Genomic DNA, 12925 nt, shown 5'->3' on the forward strand with positions numbered 1-12925 from the left:
AGGCACCGCAGAGGTGTTGGGTAGCAGCAAAGAAGGTGGATTCCTCCAGGCCAGAAGTGCAAGTCTGAGAGAAGAATTTGTGCTGAACCTAGCTGAAGATGAGCAGGCTGACTGGAAATAAGGATGGGTGAAAGAATGTCAGGAAATTATTCAATATTTTTAAATCCAAATGGTTTTACAGACTTAGGTAAGAGATTCAATGGATATGGAGGGTTAATGGTCTACCTTAATCAAATGTGCACCTCCAGGGTCACCCTCACATCCCTCCAGCTCCATGACCAGGGCAGGGGTCCCTGCAGGGTGGTTTGCCCCACAGCAATAGGTAGGGACAGGATATCTTCCTGAAAGCAAAGCACAGTTCATCCAAACCAATCCCCTCAAAAGCACTGCTGGAACCACCACAAACACTACAGCTTAGCTGCAGCCACCTGGGAGAGCCCAGCAGCTCTGAAATACCTGTTCAGGCAGGGGATGCTTATCTGTCAGTACTGTGTGCTGGAGGCTCAGGGCAAGTCTCCACCAGATCAAGGGGGATGTTACTACATATTTTCCCAAGGATTTCTGACAGCTGAGACCTCCAAAAGACAAACCCCAAACACTTGTTGCTGCTGTTGTTCCAGTGTTAGGTGTGCATTAAATTAACCCCTGATGTCCTCTGCTGCTGCTAGAAGCATCCTTTACTGTTAACCACCCAGTCAAGGCTATAGCTGCTAACAAGCCCATTAGGATACAAAAATGTACAGCAGCCTTGGAAGGTCCAGCAGAAACTGCCACCACAGAGGCCTAGCACACAACATCCTGGGCATTCAGCAAGGGACACCAGCTTTTGTTATAATGAAGTCAGGAACAGGTTTTTCCCATCACTGATAATCTCAACAGTCCACGAATTTGCTGCATTTTAGATTTTTGCCTTGCCCTTGGACAGAGCTTGGACTGTGAACTCACACAGAAAGATCCTGACACTCATAGAAGGCTTAGACCACTATTCCAACACCCCTATAAACAAGCAACAAACCCCCAAACCACACTTTAAAAATTTTTAAATTTTGAAACTGCACAATAATGAAGCCTTTTTTGACTGGGGCTGTGCCATGTAATTCTGTGGACTTAACCCCACCAATCCTGAATGTGATGACAGGTATTGGGGAGGGAAAAGAATAAAAACTGTATTTGCTCGTGATCTGCAATACATAATGGAAGAGTAACACAATCTGCACAAACATTCCCTGTTTTTCAGCTCATCCCCAGTGTCCAAAGTATCAGCAGGTCACAGCTTTGCCAATTCTACCACAAAGCTGAAATACTGACTTAAGCATTTTTATTTAGTCCCCTTTCAACCAAAAAGATGAAAATTCAGTCAAAGGGGAAGAAGCTGGCACTGAATGAGACAAATCAAATTGTCCCTTTCCGGTTCCTTAATTCACATGTTAGGGGACAACCACAGCTGGGAATTTCAATCTCTGGAGCAATTAAAGAAAATTAAATTCAGGGAATGAGGCCTTATGCACTCAAAGCTTCATTAACCCTCTTGCCTTTTAATTAAATACGTGCACATGAAATTTTGGACAGAATACTTGCTTCACTGACAATGCTCAATTTTAGTGGCAAATCAGTACTTGCCTCTTTTTAAAATAAGTACACTGGGATTGCAAACTCCAGACCTCTCTAGCTTCACAATGGCTTTATTAAATACAGTAGAAATTACTGCCTATCACCAGCTCCCACTTCATGGGAATGTCTGCTCTCCCTCAAATGCACCAGCAAAGCTTTGCTCTGGGCTCGCTTCAAGATAACAGACAGCCCCACCAACACCACGGATAAAACATGAGCCAGCATTTAAGAGCCCTACACTTATTACCATCAGTAAGAGAAATAAAGTTGGCGAGCTACAGCAGGATAGGTTTTACAGCCCACAGAGCAGAGATTAGAGCAGCCAGCCTCTCTTTTAAATACTGCTCATCCTTACAAAAGGCTCAGGCAGGCGCCAAAGGCGTTGTGTGACTAGGACAGTTTAACGGATAATCTTTGAAAGGGGATATTGTCAAGTCTGCCCAGCCTAAATATCGAGCTGGCTTTGTGTGAGTTCCCATCTGACTTGTGAGGGAGTCACGCTGCTCCTGCGCTGGCCTCCCGCCTTCCTGGGAATGTCAATGAAGCAGATTCGAGTTCACGGAGATGCGCGACCGCCTGCCAGGGACCGAGCTCTGACTGCTTTGATGCTTCCCCACATCCATCCAGAACAGGGCCCCCACCTGATGCACGGGCAGGCAGTCACATTCTGGGACCAGCAGCACAGAGAGGGAAGACACACATGGTCCCTTTGTTGTCTCCAAGAGACTTCTCGGGAATCTGCCACCTCGAGCCAGACATTTCACCCAGAGATGTGCCCTCATCACTAGCAACCGAAGTTATGCCTCCGGGAGGGATCAGCCTTCAGTTTGTGTATTTTCTTTGTAAGCATGTTTTTGGGAGAGGGACTTGTCATTTGCCAGCACACGCTGATCAGTTCTGGGTTTGTAGTTTACTGCTGACCGATGCATTTTAGCTGTTTTGACTATTCAAAGACAAGGGTGTGAGTTTAGAGATGACCTTCTCTGACTGTCACTTACCATAAGAGTCGACACATTTTACAGTCAATGACACTCCCATCTTCACACGTGCCCCCCTCTCAAGGGGAAAGCTAACACAACAGACAACTGTTCACACCAGGCCTCCAAGGAATGCCAGATTCCCAAGTGAATGCTTTGCCCAATTGAGTGAAGAGGCACAGCTCCATTAACCAGAAGCAAGCAATTCCTCATGCCCAATATTCACAGGTTAATTGCTGCATCCCTAAAATAATGTTCTGGTTTAATAGCAGCTGTATTCTCTCACATGGAGCAGAGTGAGCTGTTTGCTGCTGTAGGATGCCCTTGGTGCTAGCAAGGACAATCTGAATGCACCGAGCGTGACAGGCTCTTGCTGAATGCAAAAATAAACGCAGCCACTTTGCTTCCTCAGCCTTTGACACCAACAGGGGAAGGGGCTTCCTGCTACAGCAACGAGGAGCACATGAATTTTGTGATGCTTGAAGTGCTGCCAGGCAGAACATAACCCATTTCTCTGCTGCTGGAAATTACAGATCCATTCACCCTTCTCAGCGTGTGAGATGCTTTTCCCAACTGCACGCAGCAAATAAGCAAAGAGGATGTGCATGGTAAAGTGTGCACAGGTGTGCTACAGGGTGAAGGAGGCACTTCCAATGCAAACCTGCCCATACACACAGTTCTGCTCTCCAGTTCTGATGCTATCATTTTATGATGACAACATTTCCTGACCCAGTTTCTATCTTGCTCCCCATTCCTCTGGTACAAGTAGTAATTAGTAATGTCAGTGTTCTGGCTGAGTTGCTACAGTCCATTAATAATGCAAGAGTAGTAACAGAGAGACAACAGAAGAAAAGAGGCTTGAAGGTTAAAAGCAGTAAGAGAATGCATTTTGGGGGACATTGGAAGGGGAGAGGAGAAGAGGAGAATTGCTGGCCTACTGAGATTATAAAACCATACACTTCAAAACATATCGTTCCTTTCAGGTGGAAGTGGTGGGTGAGTCAGTCATGGCTAATTAGAGGATAATATGCAAATAGGAATGACACACAGAGGTGATTTTTACTAAATTAGAAGTAAACTTGTGTTTCACCTTCCCTTTGCCCCTCTAAACCTGCTGCCTCACCCCTTGGTGTTCCCATTGCTCCGTTACTCATGTTTCAGAGGTCAGCAGTAACCTGGGATCCCACACATGACACTGAAGTTTCCTCTCTGCAGAGAATTTCTGCAGACACCAGCCTGTACCTGCCCATCTACAGCCAAACCTTTAATGCCACTAATCCATCTGCTCCAGGCACACCTTAACCCCAGGCTCTGCTGAAGCTGTTTATGACATGTCCTGTGAACCTAAAATAGAGCTGGGTTTGAACGGGTAACCCAGCATTTCCCTGGGCTTCCAAGGCTTGGGAATCTTCTCTGACTGACAGCAGCTCCCTCGAGAGCAACAGCTTCATCCCCACCTAAGGCACACAATCCTCCCCATGACACTGAATAAAGCTGATGGAACTGCATCACCTGAGAACTTGGTTTTTTTCCACTTTATGTCCTCCTTAGGTTCTCCTTAGGAGCCTATAGGTTTGGTGATGACTCCTTGGCTGTTCCTACTGCTGAATGAAAACTCACATGAAGAGTGGAAGAGATGAAGTGTCTCTGCATGCCAGGAAGGCAGCTGGTTTGGGGCTGACTCTGCTCCAACACTGAAAAGCAGGGATCTTCTACAGGAAGATTTGCAAGACAATTGAACTCACTCTGAAAGGTCTTCTCTCCTGTTTGGCATTTACAGCTTCCTACACGGTACCAGGCCTCTTGTGAGTGATGATGTACATGTGCTCTTTCCATTACCTGAAATCACACACATCACTCCCTCTTGAAATATATATTTCAATAAATCAAGCTAATCAATGTTATAATTTAACTGCAGCACAGCTCATTCTGACACTTAAGAGAACTACTCCAAAGTCCTCCAGCACAAAGGGCTTGGGTGACTACACAGAAAGCATTAAAAACCCAGCAGGCTCATTGAGATGAACTCATAGAAGAAAGGCAAAGGAAGGGGAAAAAAAAAAAAAAAAAAGGAAAAATCAGCTTCAGAACTGCATGGTGGTTTGGGCCTTTCAAGTATCACTTCCTCTGTGGAGAGGAAGTGAGAGGAGCTGGAGGTTCTCAGATACAAATAGTTTCCCCTCCACAACAATGAAAGAAAAGGACAGGTGTTCTTGAAAAAAATAGGAAAAAAAGAAAAAAGAAAAAAGGAAAGCAGGCAAGCCCTGAACACACTGTGACCAAATTAGGAAACAAACTCCACTGACAGCCTCCAGAATGGCCATCGTCTGCAGCAGCCTTGTGTTAGCTCAGGAAGCCTGATGACTGTGTCATCTGCTGAAATTTGTTTATGTGCAAACAGAAAGGAGAAGCAAAACACCTCCCCATGCTCCCTGCGCCAGGTTAGGCCATCCCAAGGAGTCACCAGTGCCCCGAGTCAACGCCATTCCAAACCTCTGCTGCTGACTCACGCCCCTCCAAAGATAACTCTGTCCTGGAAGCACTAAGGTACAGCAAAATTAGGTGTATGGGGTTTTTTAAGTGCATTTTTAAAGTGGTTAGCTGTGGCAGATGAAGCTGAGGTTAGAGATCAGTGATTACTACGACAGGAATGTGAGGGGGAGGAAAGAGAAGGAAGATACAGCTTCTTGAGTAAGGTCAGAACAATGTTTTTAATTTGCCTTGGGAACAGCCTTTTTCCATCCGCTCCAACATCCATTTCCACTGCAGCAGCAAAGTGATAACCCTGCTCCAACACACTGCAAACACACTAGGTAGCGTTTTAACCTTAAGTTGCTGTGGAAGGAACCTGAACCAAGCTCACAGCAGTCGCAGAACACTCGGTGGCACTGCTACCCTGCTGTGGGGACACACAAGTGACTGAGCAAAGTTGCTTCACTGTTTAAAAATCAAACAAATGAAGGAATCTGAGCACTTTGGTCCATACAGAGATTTAGGGTTTCTCCCTGATGTTAGGGTGACCACGTTACATTACTCCCACTCTTGTTTGCATGAGATGGAAGTAAACCCTCTTGTCCCTTTCATTTTCAAGGGGATTGAGGAGGAAAAGGCAAAGCTGCCAGCTCATGTCAGCCTGCAGCAGGTCTCAGCCGCAGCACAACTACAGTTTTCAGGGTCCTTCCAGCCCCAGGAGTTTGGCTACGAGGCCACTCCACCAATTCTCCACATTCAAGGCAGCCAACAGTCTTTCACAACCCACTCAGGATGCTCTTATTCAATTCCTCATGGAATCTCTCATCTATCTCCAAAAAGAGTCATCATAAACCAGAACTGATCACCACAGGTGCACTGCTTCTCTCAGCGTTCCCTTTGCCTAAACAGTAGTAGGCTCCCTGTGCCCGGGAACAAAAGGCTAAACAAGATGCTGAAGCTTAATTTTCCATCTCCACAAGAAGTTGTACTCAGTTTATTATTTCTGAACCTTTCCCCAGCAAAGAACAAAGCTATGAATGGAAGGCAGCACTGCTACCTCGTATGGACCTGACACAGAGGCACTCACTGGTCAGTGAACAGCCTTTTCAATTGGCTTTTCACTGACTGGATATTGCTGTACAAGGCAGAAAGCAAGCTTTTTTTACAAGGAGTAAGCTCTGTTGCTCAAAATTGCACAGTCCATTTTTAAAGGGACTAGTCTAAGTTCCTGCTTTCAGCAGCTTTTTTTTCTCCCCTGCAAGAGACAGATACCCCATTTAATCTGACCTCTTTCCTCAGGTCCATTTCCAGGCTGGGACTCACCCTCTCCTCCTGTCAGACTCATTTATCAAGTGAAGCATTTCCACATACCACTGCATAAATAGACTTGACCTTGTTAAAGCAGCAGCAGCACCTGAGCTCCCACTGATGGAGTCCCTCCACCCCACCACAGCAATTAACCCAGCCCACTCCTACCCTCTTTCCAGGTGGGGTATTCTCAGAGCTTCTACAGCCCTTTCCTATGTGTCTCAAAGGGTGACGAGTTGGCAAGCAGTGATTTGGGGCTGATTATTGTGCCTCCTTCTCTGGAAAGGGGAATTTAGAACCAGCTTACTGCTGGCACCACTCAATTCTTGCAACTGCAACTGCCCAGTCCAAGCACACAGCAAAAATCAAAGTGTAAGACAGTAGCCCTGGCATTCCCTTGTTTCCCCTACAGTTTCCTCCCCAGCATAAATCTGGGATGAGAAGATCTCCTAACTCTCAGCACTTCCCAAGCAACTCTGACCCTCCCCACCTCGACGGGACAGCCCACACGGTTCGGCGCACGTGCCCGTCCTCCACGGGACTGTACTTTTAAGGTTTGCTCTACCACGAGCTCTCTCCTGTTATCTATCTCCCTTTAGAACCTGGCAATAAAACCTACTGGGGTGTTATCTGCTGCCTACAATCACCTCAACCCCACCTTCGACCTTGGTCCCTCCCTCCGGCCCATCCCTTTGCGGAGATAGGGAATGAGCCACGCTCCGATAGCATCGCGCTCGCCCTGCCTGCGGCTCGGCACCGGCACCGCTGCTGCAGCCGAGCTTCAATGTCCTTTTATGGAAGAAAAATGAAAATTGCCTGCCCAGCCGTGGAGAGCCTGAGCCGGGCTGAGCCGAGCTGACAGACGGAAACTCACCATTTGTTGTGGTTTTGGCACCGAGAGCGCCCGGCGAGTTCCCATGCGCGCTGCAAGTTTAAAAAGGGCGCAGCGGAGAGCTCCAGAGCAAGAGGTGTCAGGGATGCAGTGCTCAGGAGAAAGGTGGCAGAGCTACGAAGAGATGGCTTAGAGAATTCTGCTGACATGGACATGTGGGAGACAGGTCTCCAGATCCAAGTGGACACAGGCATGAGGGCTCCATTCCCAAGCCCTATCGCTGGAAGTGTTCAAGGCCAGGATAGACCCCTAGGCAACCTGGTCTACTGGAAAATATCTCTGCCCATGGTGGAGGGGTGAAAATGAATGGTCTTTAAGGGTCCTTTCAACCCAAACCATCCTGTAGTTCTATGAAGACATGCAACAAGGTCATCCTCACCACACTTCCTTCTCTTTCTTGTCCCAGCAAATTTTCTTAAGAGACACAGGAGGATGGAAATTTAAACACAGGAGTTGGGACTTAAGGTCATTGCCATCAAGAAGAAATTAGCGAGGGGTCTGCCACAGCAAATGCCACCTTTGGCTCTGCTCTGTACTAAAGCTGCGGGGCTAAGCTCCAAGTAACAATCAAATCCAAATAAACAGGCTCAAGGAAAAACATACGGATAACAGCAATAAGAATGTCTGAACAGAGAATGAGATGGGGCCACGGGACTTTCAAAATGTTTGCGCTGCTGTCAGGAAGCTGAATGAGACAGCAGACTTCAACAGCTGGGAAAACATGTTGCAAAACAAGGAGAATTAAGTAATTCTCCATATGTATATCCTATGCTGAGGCACTCTGGACAAGCTCAATTTCTCCAACCAGGACAATCTTTTTTTCCATGTTGCACACGCACCTTGCCAGCTACAAATCCTGATACAGTTTAAGCCTAAATCCACAGCACATCTGGAGTTGGGCAGGGCAACTCTGCAGCATGGCCCAGCCTTTAGCAGAGAAGTAATGGGCCCTGTGGTATGTGTTGGATGACATCCTTGGACAGCTGTGTCATCCGGAACACATCCCCTGCTGCTGGGGGCTGGATTACACAAACAGTTCCCCCTGCACTCTATAAAACACTCCTAACCAGATCATTGCCTTGTTACCCACCTCTGAACCACAAGCAGCTGCATGTGCCTTGCTGTACCAGGTACAGAGATCATGGGTGTCACAGCATCTCCCTCACATCCTTCTGCAACTTCAGGTCTTGTTGATCAAGCAATAATTTATTTCAGCAAGACCCCTCCTCTCAGAGCCATGCAAACCGCTCAGCGTGACTCGCGCTCGTTACCAGTGCTGGTGGTGCCCTGCTAAGAGTGGTCGTGTTCAGGCACAGCTCGGTGCAAGTTTAAACCTGCCTCACTTCCAGGAGAAAATGAAGGCTAAAAGCAGCTGGGTGCATCTGTTCCTAGCCAGCACCTCCAAATCAATCCCGAGACACAGAACAGCTTAAAAAGGCGTGCCCTAAAACACCAAGTCAGTGCTGCTAATTAAAACAACATGAGGATTGCTGGTGGCCAGAGAGCCTAAGCTGAAGATGAAAGGAAAAAGAGCAGAAATTTTATCCATCCAAGATAGGCACATCAGTGCTCAAGGCACTCCCCAAACCCACTGTGGACGCACAGGAACGGCAGCTGCCCAGGCCAAGGACATTGCCATCCCACACCATGCAGCCACGTGCCATCACCTCTTACACCCAGCCAGCACTGACCCAGACTACTGGGTACCACAAAGCAATAAAAACTCCATGCTGTGAAAAGGAGTTTTAAGGAAAACTCTTGGAAATGCAAGTCCCTGCAATGTGGCCTGGCTATGACATGAGTTCTGGGGGTTTCAAGCTCTCTGCTGCTCCGTGCATGCATTATTTCCATGGCAACAGCAGCTTTCAGCTCCCCATCTCTTGCTGGCTGAAAGCCCTGCAGTGCTTTGTGCTGAGACTGCAAAGAAGGGAAACCATCTCCCTCTCCCACAACACGGCGCCAGGGCCCGCAGCAGCAGCTGGGAACAAAAGCCTTGTCTTCCACACTGTGGGGTCTTGGGAGGATGGACTTCCTTCTCTGGTGGAAAACAGCACTTCCCCCACCATGCAGAAGTGCACCCTCACCTCCCAGTGCTGCACAACTCAACCAGCAACATGTGCCTTTCCTTGTTTTACCACAGTTGCCAGTTTTGGGTTGCTCTGTAGCGCTGGGAGGAGAAATGTGCATCCTTAGAGGTGAGAAATTTGAACGCTGCTTCCATGCAGGGATCCCTCCAAGATGGAGGCCTGGAAAACCCTCCTGTCACCAGGAAGCCTGGCTCCATGTGCAGTCAGCAGTCTATTACAGAGCAAAACCTCAACACTCAGCCTAATCTGAGTGAAAGCTGCCTCTGCCCCAGCACCAGCTCAGACTGCACACAGAGAATGCATTGTAGGGTGGCTTAGAGACAAGTGGTCTTTTCCCTTGGCTAACTAAGCTTTTCCTCCACCCTGCTGTTTGTCATATTAAGATTCAAGCCCTGGCCACCTAACCAGGAGCCAAACTTGACACCACACAGCTGGAGCCACAGTGGCCCTGGCAGATGGTGCCAGCTCATCTGCATGCTCCCCGTGCAGCCGGGCACTCACAGGAGGCAGGGCAGCTCTGCCCACTGCTCAAATTGCAATTTGCCACAATTTGGCCCCTGCAAGGTGCAAATGACTGGAACTACAGGTGAGATGCACAGGCAGTGATCTGGGTACGTGTAGAGCTCTTATTGTTGAGCCCAGCATACAGACACACAGCCAAAGTGAAGGCTTGCAGCTGGTTCACATCACTTGGTTTACAGCGTATCCATAGCTGGCCCAGATATGAATGAACCTCCCTGCAAGATTTAATGGAGACCCCGAGGGTATCAACACAAACTCCCAAAGCCAGACAAAGGATCCAGGTGATGGAGCATAGGGATACAACAGGTCCACCATCTGGTCTTCCTCTCCCCACCCTCCAAGAGCTCTGAGATTTTGCAAGAGACACATTTTGACGTTCCCCTTGCTTTAGGTTCAGCTGTGTGAGTGCAGTCCTTCCAGCCAGAGAGGGACTCCTTCCAGGATCAGTCATCACCACCAAGTCTGCCAGAGGCACTGCTAGGAAAGCCAATGCATCCTCTCCAAGCTCTGTGGAGTTCCCTAGATTAGCCCTTTCCTCCCTTAGGGCAACCATTTCCTGCAAGCAAGAGCATTAACTGAAATTCTTCATTCTGGAGAGAGAGGAGATAGCAGGAATATGAAGAACCTCTGCAGCTGATGCTGAGACACCACATCCTGCTATCCAAATTCCTCACCCTCGACTTCAAATCCTAAAGTCGTTAAAGACTTCTAAGAAGAGCACAAGGCTACTCAGCAGATTTTCAGCTAATGAATCAACACAAGCTGTCCAGGAAACCAGAAATCCAGCCCACTGGAATGCTGTAACCCCAGGGAGGGGGGGAACAGGCAGTACACTAGGAAGGAAATGAAACAGCGAAGCAGTAGGAAAGGAACACTTCAGCACTAAACCCTCTTACAAAGGTTACTCTGCTGCATTACACATTTTAGGGAAAAGCAGCTTCAATTCGCTTTGCCCATTGAAAGACTCATGTTTTTCAAGCCCAAATTCTGTTTTTTAGTGCTGACACATGTACATTTTGAAAACAGATCGGCTTTTGCAAAAACAGTTAGAAAAAAATGAGATTTAAACGTGAATCAACATTGCCACCTAGTGCCTAGCAAACCTCCTTGCCCTAACACTGGGACATTCCCTTCCCCATTGTAAAGAGTAGATGATAACAAAACCTATCTGGAGATCAGAATCTAAAATGGAATTGTGCATATTTCACAAACAGCTTTCTCCCCCGAAGTAAGTTTGATTTTCACACCAGAGTTCAGTGCTGGCAACTTCAACTTCTCCAGACAACAGAATTTAACTGTCTATTAGGCGTTTTTAGCCAACATCTTCCAAGAAGAGACAGAACTCCTCCTCTCTTTTATTAACAGTGCCCCGAAATTCACCTGTCCAGGCACCCAATTTTATAGAAGATCAGTAAACAGAGGATCCAGCAAACACTTTACTGCCCTATGCAGTCATATGAGATACTGCTACTAGGAAGGGTGAGTTGTCCTCCCAGCTCTCCTGCCCAACATTCCAGAAGAGACCAAACGTGAAGTAAGCCCCAATTACCTTTCTGCAGCGGGGATTGGGACAGCTGAACCGCTTCACATCGCTGTCCAGCAGAGCTGGGAAGTTACAGAAGGGACACCTGTAGCCCAGAACAAGATGCCATTAATGCAGAGTGCCAAACACAGCTTTGCTGAAAGCTGATTTAGTCAAATAGCTGCATGGAAGTTGCTAAGGCTGCCAACCCAATGCCTGTTGCCAGGATGTGCTGACTATTGCCTTTTTGCTCATATTTCTTCAATCACTTCCCCGTTTACAATCAAAATATTATATGCTCAGCACTGCTTTTGGCCATGTAATTTAGTGGATCAGCACAGAGCTGGCAAGCAAGTCTTGGGGGAGACAAGTCTATTGAATTTTAATCTGCTTCTAGTCAAAGGCAGAATAAAAACAGACCTGGGAAGGCAGAAGACTGAATTTATAATCCAGCTCTTTAAAAGCTACCTATCTCAGAGTCAGCACAAACATAAGGTTCCAGGGAACAATTTTTCACAGCAGTAGGTGCAGCATTCTCTGTGGGACACTCACCTGACGAGCTCATCTGCACAGGCAGCAGCCACCTCCTCCTCGGCCTTCCGCTCGTAGTATTTGCAGAGGATGTTCTCTGGAAGCACCTTCTCCAGCTCACTGGTGGGGAAGGAACACGTGCAACTGCCTTCCATGCAGCTGAGCTCTGACTGGGGTTGGAAAGAGGGCTCAGGTTCAGTATGACACTGGCAAAAAAGCAACTCAGGATCCAGAACATTTCCAAGCAAATCAGTGCAGAGCCTTGCTCAGACAGAGTAGGAGCTAAAGTCAGCAGATCTCAGAATGACTTGGGTTTTGGGACTTTTAAAATCATCCAGCTCTAAATCTCTGTCATGGGCAGGGACAGCTTCCACTATCCCAGCTTGCTCCAAGTCCTGTCCAGCTTGGCCTTCAACACTTCCAAGGATGGGCAGCTGCAACTTCTCTGGATAATATGTGCCAGTGCCCCATAAAATTTTTTCCCCCAGTATCTCATCTAAATCTACCTAAGATGACTGCCAGAGAATGGTTTGCTATGGAAAGATCCAGCCTAATTAAACAAATCAGGCCTCAAACAAGCACTGGGCAGGAGGATGCTGTTGCCAGCTAGGATCACAATTCACTCCAAGTCCACTGTGACCATATATCAGCCCGTTATTATTGTTCAGTCTCTGCTGAGAACCAGCACTCACACACTGCATTCTTTTCAATAAAGTCATATAAAATATAGCTGCCAGTTTATACATTTACATGAAATGGATCCCAGAGTACAACAGCATCCCACAGTTTGAGCATCATATCCTGAGGCAAAGGAGCAGACACACTTCAGAGCAGGTTAATGACTTGTTTATAGCTCAGCTAAGTACCAGGATAATTGCTAGCTAAATGAGAGACTAAGAAGGTTAGTAGTACCATAGAGGAACCAACCCCCCAATTAAATTGGGATTACAGTGATATTATGAAGGACAAACACCCTTAGGAAGGAGGAGACAGGCCAAGTCAG

The 12925-nt window shown here is 47.4% G+C and overlaps 1 protein-coding gene across 1 annotated transcript in view; it reads right to left on the bottom strand.

Moving 5' to 3' along the window:
* RNF216 (ring finger protein 216) overlaps positions 1-12925 on the bottom strand; it is a 76378-nt gene that overhangs the window by 36036 nt on the left and 27417 nt on the right. The window contains exons 13-14 of the mRNA XM_068207159.1: positions 11944-12092; positions 11419-11497 (exon numbers count right to left, since the gene is read on the bottom strand). Of these exons, the coding sequence (XP_068063260.1) occupies positions 11419-11497; positions 11944-12092 (228 nt within the window). The remainder of the gene's footprint in view (positions 1-11418; positions 11498-11943; positions 12093-12925) is intronic.

The sequence above is a fragment of the Anomalospiza imberbis genome, chromosome 16 (assembly GCF_031753505.1).
Source record: "Anomalospiza imberbis isolate Cuckoo-Finch-1a 21T00152 chromosome 16, ASM3175350v1, whole genome shotgun sequence".
NCBI classification, from domain to species: domain Eukaryota; kingdom Metazoa; phylum Chordata; class Aves; order Passeriformes; family Viduidae; genus Anomalospiza; species Anomalospiza imberbis.